At 38.2% G+C, this 20,045-nt stretch overlaps 1 protein-coding gene across 8 annotated transcripts in view; it reads left to right on the forward strand.

Moving 5' to 3' along the window:
- SYTL2 (synaptotagmin like 2) overlaps positions 1-19,885 on the forward strand; it is a 54,779-nt gene extending 34,894 nt beyond the window's left edge. For 3 of the 8 annotated variants that reach the window (XM_084519109.1, XM_084519110.1, XM_084519114.1), the window contains 14 exons: positions 290-1,168; positions 1,907-5,674; positions 7,206-7,307; positions 8,306-8,359; positions 9,542-9,592; positions 10,881-10,975; positions 12,949-13,068; positions 14,110-14,279; positions 14,652-14,754; positions 15,163-15,333; positions 15,566-15,644; positions 16,562-16,661; positions 17,433-17,638; positions 18,642-19,885. In XM_084519109.1, the coding sequence (XP_084375235.1) occupies positions 290-1,168; positions 1,907-5,674; positions 7,206-7,307; positions 8,306-8,359; positions 9,542-9,592; positions 10,881-10,975; positions 12,949-13,068; positions 14,110-14,279; positions 14,652-14,754; positions 15,163-15,333; positions 15,566-15,644; positions 16,562-16,661; positions 17,433-17,638; positions 18,642-18,787 (6,044 nt within the window). In that variant the 3' untranslated portion in view covers positions 18,788-19,885. The remainder of the gene's footprint in view (positions 1-289; positions 1,169-1,906; positions 5,675-7,205; positions 7,308-8,305; positions 8,360-9,541; positions 9,593-10,880; positions 10,976-12,948; positions 13,069-14,109; positions 14,280-14,651; positions 14,755-15,162; positions 15,334-15,565; positions 15,645-16,561; positions 16,662-17,432; positions 17,639-18,641) is intronic. The other 5 variants (XM_084519111.1, XM_084519115.1, XM_084519113.1 and 2 more) reach the window with 5 other exon arrangements.
- The last annotated feature ends 160 nt before the right edge of the window (positions 19,886-20,045 follow it).

The raw sequence follows: 20,045 nt of genomic DNA on the forward strand, positions 1-20,045 counted from the left end.
CCTTGCAGGATTTATACTAACCAAAAATTCGGTGCGCTTCCTATCTTTGGTATCATCAAATTTTTCTTACTCTAGAAATATTAACCAACTAGAAGACTTTCATCTGTTAAAGCTTCCTGTCGTACACAAACCCAACTTTATGTTCATTTTCCTTCTGTGTTTTGCTGCATTTTTAATGAACCAATATTATCACTGCATTCTAGATCTGTAGGGGGTACGTCATACCCCCGAGTTTATGCAGATGAATGTCATGTAAACTGATGATTTCTTCTCTGTATACATCTTGCAGAAATTTTGTCACCTTCAATAGAGAGCCAATCTAAAACAAACGTACTGAATGATGAAACTGAGATACCTAAGAAGCCATCTGTAGAACCTACGGATGAATCACAGAAAGGACCGGTTAAGCGTCCTGTCCCAAAAGCTAGAAAATTAGTTCACAAAATAACAGATCCTGTGCCACAAAGAGAAGACATTGTTCCAAAACCAGCCAAACGGACCCATGGGGTTAATGGCACTGGTATACTTCCCAGGGGCATTCTGAAACGCAGTTCAAGTTCCAGTTCCACTGACTCAGAAGTTCGTGTCAATCAGATGTTAGATGTTCAGAGTAAGAGTAGTATTCCTACTACAACTATTTTTGAAGGAGAAGTTGAGAAGAACACTCTTACGGAGGAAGCGGAAGAGTCCACACAAATTTCACTGGAAAAATTAAAACAAGTGAGGTTTTCATCTAGCATAGGAAAAAGAGAATCTCTGCAAAGCCCACGAATACATCATAGCAAAGAAACAGGAGAACTTGATTTGTTAGAATCTGGTGAACTAAAGACTAGTGAAAATGATGCTATTGGAACAGATTCACTTGGGAATAAGCAAACTTCCACTGTAAAGCCTTTGGGAACCCATTCATCAGCTGTACATGTGAAAACACACAGTTTACAGGAAGATAAGCCTGCATCCAGTCCTTGTGATGCTAATGGGTCAGTCTTCCTGGTTCATGAAACATTCCAAACAAAGGTCATTACTCCTAAGAAACTTGAAACTCCACAGAAGACCTCCACCAATATCCTATCAAATAGCAATAAAGAACTGAGTGTTGATGAGACGTGTGAAAATAAATCCAACCAGTCCTTGAGCCGTGAATCAAAGTTGCTCAAAAACTCTACTGGTAAGAGACTAATAGGAGTGAGGAAGAGAATGCAATAGCATATAGCCCATGTTCATTAATGCTCAAATTTGTTAGTATCTAAAAATTAACAATTAAGAAACAAATAACAGTAATATGCTATATATTGCAGAATTTCTAAAACTCTTGGATTCTAATTCTCTAACATGCTACATATTTTTAGATGATTTCCTATTGGCATTCTTAAGAGTTAATCAGATTTGAGCCTGGCTATTCATCTTTAATGTGGATGATAAAGGTGACATGGTGGCACTTGGATAAAATTCCTGTAATAAAGCCTGATAGATGTGTCTGGATGGGAACTGAAGATTTCTTGGTGTACTGCAGTTGATTGTCCTCAGTAGTAATCCAATTGTGACTTGATTTGCTGATGTGACTAAACACAAATATGCTATTTTTTTCCTCTCTCCCCCTTCATTGGAGCCATTTCCTTTAGAATAGGAATAACCAATCTTACCTGCTCCCACTCCCAAAAGTATTAGGGCTAACCTTCTAGGAAAAGATCACTTTTCAGTAGGATATCTTGGTAATAAGGAATTTATTTTTCACACTCATTCCTGTAGTATGGTTCTTTCCAAGACCACACAAACAGAGAACTCTTTATTTTGCTAAGAGTTCAAACAAACACAAAACCAGAAACTGAGTGATTTTTTTCAAGATTGAAAAATGTTTAGTCTTGTGTCTGATTCCTAACTCTGATGAGTTTGTTTATGTTTGTAGATGAACATTTGCTTTCTGCTGAGACAAAAGCACATGACATATCAAATACCAATTCTGCAGCTCTTCAACAAGGTAAGCCCGATCTTGTTGAGGAACGAGTTTCTAAACAGACTTTCGAGCCTGACAGACATACTGATGAATTTGTGAAAGTGGCTGATGAATCTGTATCAAAAGTCTTAGACTGGTTTAAAAGAAGTTCCGGTACTGAAGATAGGAAATCTGTATCGGCCAGATCCCAAGGCAGAGAGCTCAAAGAAGTTGGCTCTGCAACTGGAGCAGCAGTACTTCCTACAGAATACAGCAGAACTAGCATGGATGGAAAACCAGAAGTTATAGAAGAGTTACCATCTGGAAGGGATAAACAACTGAATGCTATTTCACCCACAACAATTTCAGAAGATAAACAGATGATAAAAGAGAGGAGGAAACCTAAGCAGGGGAAAGACAATGAGGAGCAAAATGACAAATCACTAACCGAGTCAGACTGTACAAGAATCAAAGATAAAGAATCAGGTCAAGAAATCAAGCAACAAAATCAAAAATCATGTGTCTTGGAGCATCATGAACACGAGCTACCAGCTCAGAAATACGAATCAGAGAAGGCAATAAGAGAAAAAAGAAGAATAAGAGAGATCAGAGCATTTTGGGAAAGGGATAAAACTATCCCCAGTCACAAAGAGAAAGAAGTTGGTATCAATACTAATGCATCAGGTGGTGGTGCATTGAAAGGTCTCAGAGAAAGTGACAAAATAAAGCCAACTGCAGAACACCTACCTTATGGATTAGATGATCAGAGCAAGAATACATTAAGAAGTGCTGAACTGAGATGTGCAATTGTGGCTTCAAAAAATGAACGTGAAAACTCTTTTGAGTTTGGACCAGCCTGTGATGTTAGAAAAACAGAAAGAACACTTCCAGCTGATAGTGAAATTCATGAACCCACGAAATTGGCAAAAGCTAGTAACATAAAGCCTAGAGTTTCTTCTACTTCAGCTTCCCCAGAAATTAAAGATGGGAAAGAAACATTTAAAGGAAAAGTTGGTGCTTCTTCCCAACAGAAGCCCAGCTTCCAGGTCTTTTCTTTAAAAGAAAAAATGAATGAGAAGTCCAAAAATCAAATTTCAAATCCTTCACAGTTTCAGAGTTTGAGAAACTTCTGGGATGCTGGAGTTAAATTACAGAGTAGCATTGACAGGGGAGATGTTTCTTTGCCAAATAATACTGTTCGTAATAATACTTCAATAACCCATGAAAGAAAATCAAAGGAAAATAAGGTCAGAGATAATGTGAGCAAGCAAGTGTTAATCCAACATCAAACACAAGCCTCTGAGAGAGAAAAAACAGAGAAATTAGATTCTGTGATATGTGAACTGCCTCTAGGATCGCTTACCTTAAAAGGTTTGAAGGTAACACACGCACAAAACACAGACTCTGTCCAGCCAGTCAAAAAGCCAGTTACCTCTCAACCCCAGGAACAGAGGGGTCTTCACGAGCACGAAGTTGAAGAACGTATAGAAAAAAGTATTGTTTCAACAAAAGAACATCCTCCCAGAGGATCTCAGAAGATGCAAGCTGGTTTGCAGAACCTGATCAGAGAAACCTCTGTATGTCAGCCTCCTGAATTAAGGGTAGGGATGAAAGCATCTGAAACAATGAATAAAATATCACAAACTAATTGTACTGGAGAATCAACAAGCCAACAAGATATCAGTCAGTCTGAAGAGGTCAATGAGACTGCAGAGAGGTCTGTTGCCCCACCCAAGGTCAGTGGTTTGAGTTCAGCTTTAGAGAAACTGCTGAAGGAGGCCTCTGAAACACCACCTCCTAAACCAAGGCGTGTGGACAGGACATTACAGAGGACTGCTGAGATGCAAGCTAAAAGCATGACCTATCAGCATGATGGAGAATCACTGAAGGAAATCAGTGAGTCCATAGAGAAGTCTGTAGCCCCATCTAAAGTCAGTGGCTTGAGTTCAGCTTTAGAGAAACTGCAGAAAGAGGCCTCTGAAACACCACCTCCTAAAACAAAACGTGTGGACAACACATTACATGGGACAGCTGAGATGCAAGTTAAAAGCACTGCCTATCAGCATGATGGAGAATCACTGCAGGAAATCAGTGAGACCATAGAGAAGTCTGTTGCCCCACCCAAAGTCAGTGGTTTGAGTTCAGCTTTAGAGAAGCTGCTGAAGGAGGCCTCTGAAACACCACCTCCTAAACCAAAACGTGTGTACAACACAGAACGAAGGACTGCTGAGATGCAAGTTGAAAGAACTGCATATCTGCATGATGGAGAGTCACCACAAGAAGTCAGTGAGTTCATAGAGAGGTCTGTTGCCCCATCCAAGGTCGGTGGCTTGAGTTCAACTTTAGAGAAATTGCTGAAGGAGGCCTCTGAAACCCCACCACCTAAACCAAAACATGTGGACAACACATTACATGAGACTGCTGAGATGCAAGTTAAAAATACCAACTATCAGTGTGATGGAGAATCACTACAGGAAATCAGTGAGTCCGTAGAAAAGTCTGTAGCCCCACCCAAGGTTAGTGGCTTGAGTTCAGCTTTAGAGAAGCTGCTGAAAGAGGCCTCTGAAATGCCACCTCCTAAACCAAAACGTGTGGACAACACATTACGTGGGACTGCTGAGATGCAAGTTAAAAGCACAGCCTATCAGCATGATGGAGAGTCACTGCAGGAAATCAGTGAGTACATAGAGAAGTCTGTTGCCCCACCCAAGGTCAGTGGTTTGAGTTCAGCTTTAGAGAAACTGCTGAAGGAGGCCTCTGAAACACCACCTCCTAAACCAAAACGTGTGGACAGGACATTACAGAGGACTGCTGAGATGCAAGTTAAAAGTGTGACCTACCAACACAATGGAACATCACTGCAGGAGAAGAGTGGTGAGACCACAGAAACATCTGCACTGTCCAAGGCTGAATACAAACTACTTGACGTTAACTTGCAAAAGCTACTGAAAGAGGTCTCTGAAACACCAGGTCCTATGCTGGAGAACATGGATGAAAAGATGCATGGTAAAATGTCAACCAGTCAAAGTATGTGTCCGCCTTCTCAAGAAGAGAGAGATCACCCTCAAGAAATAGAAGAAACAATAGAAAGAACTTCAGTTTCAAATATTGCAAAATTCAGAGATTTCAGTAGCTCGGTAGAAAGACTCCTTCAAGAAGCATCTGAAGCTTCGTCTCCAGTGTCGCGAGAGATACATAAACAAGAGAAGTCTAGGGATCGTATGTTTCCATCACAAAAAGAGTCTCTGTTCACAACAATGTCACAGCCTTATCATAATGCGTTAACTACTTATACAGGGATGAAGACAACTATCAAAAGTGGAACTCCAGAACAAAACGTTGAGGCTTCAGTAGATATTGAAGCTTCTGATATAATTAAAAGAAATGGGGCTCTTAATCAAAAAGAACAGAGAAACATGCCTCCAATAGATCTTCCCCTGGAAGGAGAGACTAATACAGCTGTGAACAAGCCATTCAAGGTAAATGCCAGAGGAAGGACAGATGAAAGTACATCCTCAGATGCCTCTGAAAACAATTTAGAATCAAAAGAACTGTTGCGATTGAGAAGAACGAGCACACCTCTTAAAGATGAGAGCAATTCCCCCCAGCCGGGAGGAGCTCAACTCTGCCTGGCCTTTCAACATGAAGTTACTGACGAAGAAGATGGTTACAGCTCAAATTTGGGATCCAGGTTTTCAGACGAAAACTCTGATTCCCATTCTGGAACCGAAAGTTCAACTCGTGAGCCATCTAATTTCTAAAATTAATGGTGATGGGTTGTTAAACAAAAAAGCTACAGCTTTTCTGGTAGCTAACTTGAAATATATTAAACAAAACTGATGCTTAATTGAATACCTTGGATATTTGTTTTGGAAAGGTGTGAAGAAATAATTAATTGAAATTTAATTGGATTTTTTTGACAAACAACTAGATTTGGGTAAGGTCATGGGAGTGTAGCAGCATGAGTGAATCATATCAGTCTTCATGCCTTGCCCTTTTCTTCTTCCTCTGGGTTATCTCTTTCAAATCAATAACATTATAACACTCAAATTCTGGTATTTCTTTTAAATACCCCGGATTAAAAGAGGGGGAAAAAATAATCAGTGGCTGAGTGAGTTCATTCTTCAGCTTGACCAGCTAGTCTTCAAAGATAACTACTTATCAGTGGAATGGCTGGATATAAAGACACTACCAATACCCTGTGCTATTTAATTTAGTATTTCTGCCTGTTACACAAGAAAATGGCCATATAAATGAAGCAATCTATTTACCAAGACTCGTTACTTGGTTAAGCTGGAAGCTCTAGTCTGTGTCTGAGAGACTGGTAATTTTCTGAGATCTTGCTCACCTGAGCAATCTGTGATGTTTCTGGCATATGCCAAGAAACTCTGGAGCTTATTTTGAAAGTGAGATTCCAGTGGAAATCAGCTTGGAAGTCTGTTCCGCAAGACAAATGAGGAAAAATGAAACACAACTTGTTTTCACCAATAATTACGCTATTGTTATTTGTAGGGCCTCGTTGGCTGGCTGCAGTGAGAGCAAAATGGGATAGGGAGGAGATAGGGTCTTAGAGTACTCTGAAGGAGCTAGGTCTGTCCTGAAACTGCTCATGGAGACAATTGCATGATAATTTCAAGGATCAAAATCCTTCCACAGTTTTTTTTTTTATTCGTGGTTGTTACTCAATATTGAACAGAAGGTGACTTTCACTGGGCAGAAAAATGTTATGAACAGATTTACAGAGGGGGGGGAAAAAACAAAGCTTTTAACTTGTATTCATTCTGATTCATAACAAAATGGTTAAATCTGAGTTTATCCTACCTAGTTCTTAGACAATTAAGTACCGTATTTGCCTTAAACTCTGTCATTAGTCAGTACAAACATGGATCAAGTCAACCAACCTCTGTGTTTCTATTGATACACGAGGGAATTTAGACAGAAAAGATTCTTAACTTAAACACTGTTGAAATTGGTTGGCTTTACTCCAATTTCCATTTTAATTTAAGATAAGATGGTCAGGTGTCAGTTTTAGTAGTTCCTTAAAAATCCAGGCTATTGTCTTGTTCTCATGTCAGTAATTTTGGAATAACTGAACACAATGTGTTTCTGGCTCTGATCCTTAGGATTTACTTAGCATTTTGAGTGAATACTCATGGTCTTTGTTAAAGGTCAGAAGATTTCCAAAAGAAATCCATGGTTGTATTTTTTTAAGTGACTTGTTTAAAAAAACATGTCTGTGTGTGCAGTGTTCATGTGTTTTGTCTCGTAACAGGTTCAGAAGAAGAATTAAATCCTGTTTTGATGGCTTTGAAAAGGAGTGCAGATAGGAAAATGCCTTCCAAAAGTCTAGAGGACATTCCATCAGCCACCTCAAGTGAGCACAAAGCTTGTGTGTGTCTCCCATGACCCCCAGTTTGGCTTAAACATGCTTATGCTGTGTTTCCATACAACTTTGCCAAGCAGTGTTTTTGCCTTACATTGCTTCTCACTAAGCAGTACGGAGTTTGTATTGTAAAACTGAATTCTCGTCTCATATGGATTAGTTTTCAGTTCTTAGTGTTCCTTTTGAAACAACACTGGTTTAACAAGCAGACATCTTCCAAAAATGCACTGCGTCAGGGATGATCTGGTTTTGGGTAGTTAAAATGTTTTCAATAGTGAAAATATTTGGTTGGAACCACTCGGATAGTGATGAGCTACCATTGCTGGTCACTTCTGGCTGCTTACGTGGCTCAAATTAGTAGACAGTGGAAGTATGAAAAAGTTGTCTTAATGTAGTAGTTTCACTTGTGTATTCTAGCAGTTAATATAACCCAACTCACTTTGAGAATGCAATGAGACAGGATTGTACTTGGCATTCATTCCTGAGCTCCCTCTGTAGCATCCTAAGATTATGATTTATTATTGTTATTATTCCTGTCTCCGATCATGCTGCTCCTCACTGTTTTCATATTTATTTCACTTCTAATGGGGAAAGCATGAACTGAATTGATGTTTGAGAACTGAAGCGTGGAGGTGTAGATTTTGAAAGATGTTGGCTATTGTTGGCAAATTACTCCTCTAATATTACTTATGCTATTGCTCCCTTCTAACTAGTTCCCACATTTTAGGTATGCACTAACCTTGTTGTAACAGCACGCTGGTAGAAACTGTGTCAAGATGAGACTGCTGCTTGGATGCAAAATTGAAGTAATGTTCCAAGTTGAAAGCATCTCCTGAATTTAACCATTCCTGTGGCTCTGCTGGTGGTTTTGTTGTTGTTGTTGTTTGGTTGTATTTTTTTGTCCTTAATTCTGTGATTACCACTGCCATCCATTTTATCATACCGAACAGCAAGCTTTCTAACCATGTGTTACTTTTTTTCCTGCACAGATAAAGGAAAAATAAAAATTCCAAAGGAAGAATTAGCTCTTAGTGCTGAAGATGGTAAATATCTTCTGTGTTTGCATGCAAATCTATTGTTTTTTAATGTTCTGTGTTTGCTAGTGAAAGATTTTAGAAACCAGGAATTGTGTTACTCTTTTAAATTTGACTAACTTCATCGTGACTTATAAGGAAACTTTACAAAAGCATTTGTTATCTCAAGCACTAGTCTTTTATGACCTGTTGCATCTGTAGAAACTGTGTGCCAGCAGTGTACTATTTTGATCTTTGGTCATTCAGCGTATAAAACAGCTTCTGAAATCACTGAGAGCTTCGAACACTAGCACAGTCGAAAAACTGTGTGTAATTAAATATTAAATATTTGTCTGTTCTGCTGTTGCATTATAAGATGCAAGATGATTTTTTGCTCATGTAAAACACTTTTCAGAATACATCAGTTGAAAAGGAACCTCTCTAAATCCTATTTCAATCCAGCAAAGTATAATTACTTTAGGCAATAAATGAACATCAATCTGTTAGTGCATTACAGGTGCCTTACTGTCAAACTTTTCTGTATTCCTTCAGAAATTACAAACATAATCAAAACAAAAGCAAACCTCCGAGGACATGTCAAGATAAACATGCTGGAAAGCCACCAAGTAACACTGAATGTGATTGAACATAACACAGTTCTTTCCTGTTTACTGCATTGTGGCACTACAGTTTAAAAAAATAGTTCTGTAAAGTTGCGTTTGTTGTGTTCTAGATGCTTTCAAAGCATTTTGAGTGTTAGTGGTCTATAACAAGAGAATACATGCCATGTCTGATATATTAACAAATCTTAAATATAAGTCTTAATTTTGCCTTCAGATGGACAGCCTTTTTGGAAATATGTTGTATGTTCAATATAGATTATGCAGACACTTGTCTGAAAGGGGCAGCTTTTTCTAGTTAAATTTAGTGAGTGAAGTTGTGGAAAAAATTATGGATCCAGCCAAATTGATAACTGCACAGACAGAATAAGGCAAATTCTCTTGAAAATATCACTTGTGTTTTTGTTTTGCTGAAGATTCATGTTCCCCTTGTTATGATTCAGCTCCTCAAAAGAGGAGAATAATGCAGAACATAAAAATGTATGGGGTCTAGAGAAGTCAAGACTTGCCACATGTGAAAGATAGTGACGTTAGTTATAAAATTGTACAGCTGTTTGTGCTCCTGAATGACTGTTGTCAATACTGCACTGAGCAGGTCTGAAAACTGATCAGGATCAAGAGAGGAATGAAAGTGCACCAGGAAGTGAGTAATAGGATTCTTCCAACAGACAGTGGAGAGGTTTCTCCACTGGTATTTAAACTAATACATTAAAATTCCTTTTTAATTTAATGGCTGACAAGTTATACATCTGGACTAGATACCTGCTGAATGAGGAAGCTGCATCTAACTGCATACTGACAATAATTTATATGTTAACTATTACTTGAGCTTCAGCTGCAAAAGCTTTGGAAAAGCTTCACTTAATGCCTTGCAAACAACCCCAGCTTGTGTGCAGTGTTTAATTTTATGCAACAGATACGTGCTTCTTTGGCTGGCTGTTTGTCACCCAATAATTCTGTGTCATAAGTTATTCAGTGTTGGTGCATTTCACAATGTGTATCCAGTGTTAAGACCTTTAGTATGTAGAGTATTAAATATGAGTGGTGTTAGCCCATGATTCTCATTTTTTCATGCTCTTACAGCAAACTGGATTTTTGTTTTAGCTTGTGCAGTTAAGCTTTGTAGAATGAAATCAGTGAAGAACATAGATAGTGAATTTCAGTAAAGGTGTAGCAAAGTTCAGGCACTGGGACAGGCTCCCCAGGGCAGCAGTTACGGCTCTGAACTGCTGGAGATCAAGAAGCGTTTGGACAACGCTCTCAGACATAGGGTCTGATTTTTGGGTGGTCCTGTGTGGAGCCAGGAGTTGGACTTGATGATCCTTGTGGGTCAGTTCCTTCCAACTTGGGATACTCTATGAAATTTGAAGAGATGTGCTGCGAGAATCTGCACTGTTAATTCAATACACATCTTGAAATTAACTAGGAATACTTGAAACTTCTGTGTTCATATCTAAACATTGCTTGATTTGCATAAATATTCTCATCACCATTAATTGGACTAGGAAATAACAGAATTTGGCTTGTAGACTATCTTCTTACCAAGAACTTTACAATAAGGTTAGTACATGAGTGCACTTATCCTTGTTCTAGGAAGAAAAGATGGAAGGTAAAATGAAAATGTTCTATCACATTTGATCAGGATTTGCTTTCAGCACCCTGTTGTCACATGCTGTCAAGCAACATGAACACTTTCTTCTGCCAGACAAAGTTTTGTGGGCCGTGTTACAGGAGATGTTGAGCTAAATTATCCTTCCTAATAGTAGCATCTCTGAGTCCCATGGAGAAAAATAAGCCCTTGCATCCAAGGTGTAAACTGCATGTGCATGTATTTCATCTGAAGTTGTTCGTTTCTAAGTGTGCCCTGCTATGGAATCGCACTCTTTTGATGTACCAAACTCTTTTGAAACTTTTGAATTGCTGCTCTTGAGTCTCCACAGTGCCTCCGCAGCCTGATCAGCTGTTTTCCAATCCTGAAAAACTCAAAGGACTGAGCAAGTCGGTACCATCGTTCCTGCAGGAAGAGGCAAGTTCCACCTCTGACGTATTATAACTAAAACTTCTGATTGTTGTGGCATTATGCATTTACCAAATATTGCTTTCCAGGGTCTGCCAAGTCAGCTTACTACTGGATCACGACATGGACTTAGTTGTTTGTAGAGTTTGTGATCATCTGATTGTTACAGCCTGTGGCTGACTAACCTTTCAGAAGCTCTAGTAACTTTTATTCCTACTGTACAGCCCTACAGACTGTTTTATCTAGGAGACTGAAGCATAGTGAATGCTTGCTGTTATTCCCAAAGGCAGACTCTGCCCTTTAACAGGTCTTTTATCTTCTGAACATATACGTGTACATTCATTTTGTTCAGAGCCTACAGTCCTACAGGATCACTTTGCATTGTAAGTGCTAGCGCCATCTGGTGACCCTTTGAGATCAGAGGGGCTTAGCTTGGAGTTCTGCTTGAGGATGTAGGCTCAGGTATGATATTCTCTTAGTGAAGTCTCAGAATTTCCATCCTTTGTAAATCTTTTATTATTAATATTGTTATTATCATTATATTTACGTTTTTTTAAGAGCATGATGTGGGCCTTGGGATAAGCTCTGAGGCCATACTCCAATCCCCTAAAATGACACTGAAGTTCAGAAGTGATAAACTGTCGGAACCACCTGGTCTGTGACTCCCCAGACAGTCAAAGAGGGGTGTTTAGATTAACACCAGTCCCCTAATATAAATGTCTAAAATAGGTATCTGCATTGGTCACGGGTAACAGGAGAACTGGAAATAGATGCTTTTTTTTTTTCTTAAAATCAACAGTGATGAACCTCAGCCCTTATTGCCGTGGCTGAAGTTACAAAATATTGATGTTTATGCTGTTATATTTTTCTAAAAACATGACTAAAGGGTCAAGATCAGGAATATGCCGTGTCCTATCTTCACCTACACCCCTCTAAAATATAAAATACCTGAAATATGGTGATACAGATTTAATCTTACCTTAAGTGCAGAACTTGAAACCATTCAGTGTCTATGAATTTTACCTCTTTATTTAAAGATTCTCTAAAATTACAGCACCCCAATGCCCTTTCTGCTGAGAAAAAAACTACAGGAAACTTTTCTAAGGTTATTAGTGTGCACCACAGACCAGTTAAAGGATTACTATTTCAAAATCTTAGAGGTGGGACACCAAAGAAATCAGAAATGAGTAGGTGGGCATCTGAATTCCCAGTTACAGCCTCTGCAGGAAGCCAGTTAAGCTTTATTCATGTAAGTTTTGAATGAAGCAGTCTGAATATGTAAAAGCTAGATGCGATTGATTTGTTGCACTGGAAAGAGTTTGATAGTCTAAGAAATTGTCAGTACCCAAATCTGTTTGTTCTGCCCTCCAAATTTATCTTTAAAATAAAGAAATAAAATCACGTGTAGTGCATTCTGGAGGCATACAGTCACCCCAGTGATCAGTAGTAACTCCTTGTCTCTGGATTTCCAGACAATGCTGGAAGGGAGCAGAAGTGGGTTCAGTTCTGTTTTTCAAAGAGTGCATGGACTGATGGTATTTATGTAACAGAGAGGGATGAACGGAAGACCTGAGAATTATCACTTGTATAGTGAAATAGAGAAGTTGAGTTTCATTGTCCAGGTTTAAAAAAAAAAAAAAAAAAGTTAACTTTTTACTCCATTGGTATTTCAGAATTAAGAGGGGGGAAAAAAGAAAACAGAAAAAAGAGCAGAACAAAAAGCAGTTGAATTATTACTTTACTTTTTTTTCAGCGTAGTTTTTCCACTAAAAACAAAATCCTTTTCAAATTTGGTTTTACTTTAAATGTGTGGCCTAATTTAAGAAATACTAATTACTTGTGTTGTAGTATGAGGGGATTTAAGTTCGTGTTTTCATCGAGTCCCAACCTGCATTATTAAAATTCTTTTTTTTTTTCTTTTTTAATGTTCCTTGTGACTACAAAGTACCTACACTGGCTCTCTTTCTGTGATGTTTTTGTAGAGTGATGACAGAGAGACAGATACAGCATCAGAAAGCAGTTATTCCCTTGGCAGAATCAAGAAGAGTCCCAGCTCTCTAACCAATCTTAGCGGTTCTTCTGGCATGGCCTCCTTATCCTCTGTATGTAAACCACAGCCTTGTTTTAATGGCACTTCGCTTTTGCTAATCTCTTCAGTATTGTTTCAGCTCCCTTCTTATTCCTCTCCTCTTTCTTTCCTTGGTATCTGCCTCCTTCCCTCTCTCTGTTATGTGAATCCTTGCATGGAATTGGAAGAAAAAAGTGTTTTTTAAACTTGTTTTCTAGTCATATGCTGGAGTGTGTTTGGGATTCCACCGTGCAGCATACTTGATAAACCCTAAACAAACAGGCTTTTACCCTGAGAGGTGAAAGTTGTAGCTGACAGTAGGAGAGACTTTATACAGAACAAATCCTTAGGAATGGATTAAGGGGTGGCAGGATAAATAAGTGAAAGAAAGAAATGGTATTGGTATGTGGGATGTATGAGGAAGTCATTGATTTAGGTAACCACAAGTCATTAGTTTATGTGGTCTTTAGGGGAAAAGGAGAACTTTGGGGATGAATGATGAGATTTAAAAAAAAAAAAAATAGAAAAAGAAAAAAAAAAAACAACTGTTCATCCTTCTATTGTTATCTGTCCAGGGTTTAATTTTCTAATATGCTTTATTTTAGCACCAACTCAGCCACATAAAGACTTTATTGTTGATTTCTTTGTTGGTATTTTCAGAAAGCCTTTTGTCCTAAAGTTTTAGGCTCTGCTTTCTGCAAAGATCGGCTGAAGAGTTACATAAGTAATATTTCAAGAATCTGATCACACACTATCTCCAGATATATAGCATCTTATAATTTCACTTATTCTGGCTCAATGCAATAAACATTTTTTTTTTTTTGTTCAAAACTTGTCCTAACATCTTTCAGATTTACAAATAACTTTCTTTCTTTTGTTAACCTGCTTGCTGAAGAGCTTGTTTAACACTGTTACATTTCATAATTGCATCTAAAGGGACACGATTTTTTTTTAATTGTCTGAATCCTGAGCATAACTTCTGCCCTAATCTTGGAAGTATTTGATGAAATGTAAAGACTGGAAAAAATTTCTTTCTCTTGTGTGATGCAGGTTTTTCTCCTCTTGTATGACGCAGGTGAGCGGAAGCTTAATGAGCGTCTATAGCGGAGACTTTGGCAATGTTGATGTGAAGGGGAACATTCAGTTTGCTATTGATTACGTAGAACAGCTGAACGAGCTCCACATTTTTATTTGCCAGTGTAAAGACTTGGCAGTGGCAGATGTGAAGAGACAGCGTTCAGACCCGTAAGTAAAAATACAGAATATTTTTTTTTCAATGGAAGTTACTCTTTTAATGCGTAAATGGAAACTGTATTTCATTCCAACCATTGCCTTCTGATGGGGTGAACAACCAAATAACTGAAGGAGGCTATAACATGCTTTACATGTTCTTCTACTCTGAACTGAACATGAAATTGCCATATAAATCAGTACATATGTTAACCTGGGAAGCTCAGACTTTGAGTATGAAATTCTATTTTAAATTTTAACTTCCCAGACTAAGGAGAATTCAGTTAAGTCTATTTGTTTTAATTCATAAGTAAAAGTGTGTGTATTGTGGAAGAGAAGTTGGAAGGGGGTTTTCTTGCTCCTCTTACCAGTCTGTTTAAATTCTAGGTATGTGAAGACCTACCTGCTTCCAGAGAAATACAAGCTGGGCAAACGGAAGACCTCTGTGAAAAAGAAAACTTTTAATCCTGTCTATAATGAAATACTGCGGGTATTTATCAAATACTAACTAGACATGAAATACTGCATGCATGAAGTATGAGGAATTTGAACTCTTCAGGATGATCTCAAAAGAGACATCTGTGTTAAGATGAGGTAGATTGCTCTGTAGGAGTGCCTGTGTCCTTCACTGATGGGTTAGCTCTGTGGTTTACTCTGGATATAGCATTGAGAACATTGATTGTTACATAATTCTTGCAAGCAAACTCAGGCTACTTAGGAACTTAAATATTTCAAAATAAATATTAAAACATAAAGAGATTTGTTTTGAAATGAAATGAGTAGTTATGACTGCATAAACCCAGACACGTTTTCTTACTGTGTCACTTTCAATCATCGATGAAAACCTAACTTAACTTTTTTTTATTGGTTCCTCCTCCCCGTTTCTCTCTCCTGGCAGTATAAAATTGAGAAGGATCTCCTGAAGAACCAAAGCCTGAATATCTCTGTCTGGCACAACGATACCTTCGGGAGGAATAGCTTCCTTGGTGAAGTAGAGCTGGATTTAGGAACTTGGGACTGGAATGATAAATCCAACAAGCAGATCAACTGGTTTCCACTCAAGCCAAGGGTAGGTTACTAGGGATGGGTTAGCTGTTCTGTGTTTTCTGCTGTGTAAGTGCAAAACCAAGTCATTTTTTATTTACTCCTATCTTGTGTGCTCTGAGGGTTTTATATTGATTTTATATATATATAAAATCTCATGTAGAAGTTGAGCTTGTTCTTGCGCAAAACTTTGCACCTTAAAATCAGTGTGTGAACTGCAGTGTATGAGACTTGTTTGTTTTTTCCTTAAATTTCAGACTTCAACAATGGCTCTAGAACTAGAAAACAGAGGGGAGATGAAACTAGCCCTCAAGTATGTGCCACAGCCTACTGGAGGTATTTATTCATTGCTTCTTTGTTTGAGTTTGCTAGGTCTTTGGGGGTTTTGTTTTTGTTTAGGGGGGAGATTGGTGGTAAGCAGCTGTATAACATTTTTCAACAAATTCAGGCATCTTGTTTTAACATAGAACACTTTCTCCTAGAGGATTAGGCCATTCTGGTCATTAATTCAGTTGAGGATCCAAAGTTCAATTTAGGATCTTCTGTTCTTTTTATGTTACTACAGAAGAAATTACCCGATTGTTATAATCCCAGATTTATAATCCAGTCTGTATACATTACAAGGTTCTGTTTTCTCTCTAACAATGTTAGAAATTACTAAATTGTCAGGCAGGTGCTGTGATTTGCTAAATAAACAATGACGACACACTAAATTCAAGCAATATTAGAAGTACAAAATAGCAATAAGTATCCAGAAAGCAGTATTTCTTAGCTCTACGACCTGTTCATTTACTCTTGTTTGAGAACTGATAACTGGCTGGCCTGACAATGAAGCCAAGCGAGGTCTTTAATCCAGCCAGACAGTCAATAAGAATCAAATATATTAAGAGCACAGAGGAGCTCATTTGAAAGTGTAAGTGGTAGTAAAGGCCAGCATCGCATAGACTGAGGACAGACTGATCTCTTCATCTAGAAGGCTGGGAAAGAGAAGACCAGTGGCCTGCATTTGTTTACTTGTAAGAGAAGAGAAATCGTGGTTGGAATATATGCATGAGGTAGCCTGGCAGTACTTTGATGGGCTGGAGATTGCAGCTTCAAAGGTAGAGAGGGATGTTCAATTAAAATGTGAGATAATGAGAGTCTAGGCGAAATCACCTCTGAAAATGGAAAGGAACTGCTGCAACATAGAAATTACCTTCAAAGGGGATTTACAAGGCTTCATCAGAGCCAGGATGTTTTATTTCTTCTCACAGGAAAGAAGACTCTGTCCACTGGTGAGGTCCACATCTGGGTGAAGGAATGCCATGACCTTCCTCCTCTGAGGGGCAACAGGCTCAACTCTTTTATCAAGTGGTAAAAACTGTGGTTGAAATCATTAAACCTGGTGGCTTAATAATGCAACTGCTGTGTTTTCTAATCTTACCTTCAGTTTTCTGTATTTAAATTAAAAACAAAAACGCTTAATTACTTTCTGATTCTCCTTTACTGTAATGCAAACTGTCCTGCAGGGCTTGCAACTTCCAGATGCTAACTATACGCTAGCAAGTAAGATGTACTGGGAGGAATTCCTTGCTAATCACCACCCTTTCATTTTGTCTGCTTAGCTACCTGGTGGAAGTGCTAGACAAATTTAAGTTAGATCTTGTTTGCTGTAAGTTGTGTTTAAACAAAACAAGCTTGTGCGAGAGCGTGCTTTAGCCTAGTAAATCATGGGAGGAGATAGAAGTGAGAAGCATAGATGTATTTCTTCCTCCTTCCTTTCTACAAAAAGATTTAATACGTGATGAGGATAGCGAGATAGCTGGGAAATCTCTGGCAGTAGCTAAAAGATTTCAGCATCATTAGTGGTAATCCAGCAAACAAACTCAGTCGTACCTCTTCCCCACCTGACTTCCCCTTCCGATCCATCCTTTGAAGCACAAGGGTGGATACATCCTGGATACATCTGTTGGAAGGGACCAAGAACATGAAGATTGATTTCATCTCTGTGATACTAAAGCATCTTATTATCAGTTGCTTCGTAACACGCAGAGGAACATTAATCAGTAGCTTTTGTCTGAGGAGTGTGTTTAATGCAGGTTATGCTGTCGAAGTGCAAACTGACAATGCTTTCTCTTTCTGAAGTACCATTCTTCCAGATACTAGCAGAAAAAGTCGCCAGAAAACAAGAACAGTGGCAAAAACCACAAACCCAGTATTCAACCATACCATGGTCTATGATGGCTTTAGGCCAGAAGACTTGAAAGAAGCCTGCATAGAACTCACAGTCTGGGATCACAACAAACTTGCCAACCACTTTCTGGGAGGTCTCAGGATAGGCCTTGGAACAGGTACTGGACAATTAACAGATGAATTCTTAATTTACACATTACATTTATTTTTTTTTCTTTCCCATTTTCCTTTCTATTTATTCTTGTTTTGCAAAGATAACTGAAAAGCCTTTCAGCCATTTATTTACTAAAGAGTAGATTCAGTAAATAATCTGTTCATTGTCACAGATTCTGAAATGTAAATAGAAGTAGTATGAGGGTTAGGGATTATTATCAAGTTAGGAGAAACATTAGAAATAAACCTTTCTGTCTGTATGCTGTATCTGTCACTGTTTGCAATATGAGAGTATGCTATTGCTGCACCCAAAATCTTGATAATGTCTTAGAAACTTATGCATGGAAAAACTAAATATATGGAGTAGAGACAGTATTGGGCGGAGATAAAAGGATAGATTGTGAATGCATGGTAAGATTTGAAGACTTTGGATAGGAAAAAGTATAAATTTAAATATGTTTTTGCATTAAGGTAGTAGAAGATGTGTAGATGTAATGACTGGGAAAACAAGGAATTCTGCTTTGTCCCTTTCATTGTCCTTTCTGGTCTGAGGAGAGAGGAAGTGTTTAGAGTCCTTTAAAGCAAAAGCAAGGAAAAATGACTTGCATGGTTTACGAAATAACCTAAAGCACAAGTGAGGATAGTAAATCACAAACTGAAACTTAAGTACTTGAGATTGTATTTCAATATAGAATCAGTGGACATTTTATTTTTAAGCCCTCTTGGGTGTTGATTAACATACATATTTTCCTTTGGGACAGTGACAAAAAGAATAACAAGAAAAAAAAAATGGGAAAAAGATGAAGTTTGTGGGGAAAATTGTCATTAATTGTATTTGACAGAATTGTTCGAGCATAAAAATATAGAACTGGATCTTGAATGCACTTAGGCTTCCTGTACCTGAGAAGGTGAAGCAGTTTAAGAAGATGGGCAGATTTGATTGTCAGCTCTCAGCTCTGCAGCATGTTAAGTTACTAATGTTTCTCTTCAAACCTGACGTTTTTCTAGGCAGAAGCTATGGAACTACAGTAGACTGGATGGATTCCACTTCAGATGAAAGTGCCCTGTGGGAGAAGATGATAAACTTGCCAAACACATGGGTAGAAGACACGATACCTCTGAGGATGCTAATGGTTGCAAAACTGACAAAATAAGGTGGCTTTTGAATTGCTAGTGTCAAAAAGACGACCTGGGAATGGAATTAAAAGGTGTGGGGGTGAAACTTGGAAGAGGCACACAGCAGCTCTTTTGATAGTCTCTGTTCTGTTGCTCTTCTGTTCTTGTGCTGTCAAATGTCACTTCGTATTCCAAACTAAAATCCAGCCCAAAGATGATTATGTAAATCGAAGGGCTGCTTTTATTTCTTATTCACTGAAAATGTATTCAAGTAAGAACATACTTAGAGAATTCAGAGGTAGAGGTAGCTGTGATACTTGAATGCTTGCGTTGCCAAACCGAAGTGTTGCTGATTCCTTAAAGCTAAATTGCCAGGGGGAAAAAAAAAAAAAAAAAAAGGAAAAGCAAGCAAATTCTTTCTGTATACTTGGATTGTTTGTGAGATGTTGTTATTAGTAAGGTAGCAACAGGTTGCATTTTGTTCATGCTCATTAGCACGTTTCTCTGGCTGAATCCTCATCATGCTATATTGGATCTCCAGCTAGGAATATGAGCGTGCAGATTTTTTTTTTTTTTAAAGTCCCTTTGTCTGTAGTTACACATTTCTATGATCTGAAGGTTGCTTCTGCCATGAAAGAAGCACTACATGAAATGGTACTGTTGATGTCTTACTCTGCAAGGTGTAGAGGACTGTTGATTCTGATGTACTATGGAAAGTTGGGGTTATAAAGTTTGCTTCTATGTTTGTTAATTACCTTGCTAGTATATTGATGTTCCTTTTAAATGCTGAAGTCACAGAGGTCAAACGTTTTCATTCAAATGCTATCCCAAAGGATCTAAACTTGCCAGTTTTACGAATGATAAATGTTGGGTATTTATTTTTGTAAAGTGTACTCATTTTCTGTACCTATACCTATTATGAGCTTGTATTTTTGCGAAAAGTAATTTATCTGTTCTTCAGCGCCACCGTTAGGAGAACGCGGGGTTATGGCGGGCTGGCTTTAGGTAGCTTTGCAGCATGTGAAATGGAATTTGTCACGTGTGGAAATGTGTACCACTGAAGGAAGATAAACGCATAAAATACAAAATGTATTACTTTTTTAAATAAAAGCAGTCTTATTAAAGCTAATTAAGAATTTGATGTTTATTAAAAATCAGTGTTTTGTGTTAGCTACTCAGTGTGAGTATGCAATACAATGAAATGCAGGCAGAAAATGCTTCTGAAAATAAACGTACATTTATTTGTTGTAACTGCAGAGGTCTAGAGGCTGGTAAAGCACCTAAGCTTACAGAGGA

This window comes from Aythya ferina (genome assembly GCF_964211825.1).
Source record: "Aythya ferina genome assembly, chromosome: 1".
In the NCBI taxonomy this organism is placed as follows: Eukaryota; Metazoa; Chordata; class Aves; order Anseriformes; family Anatidae; genus Aythya; species Aythya ferina.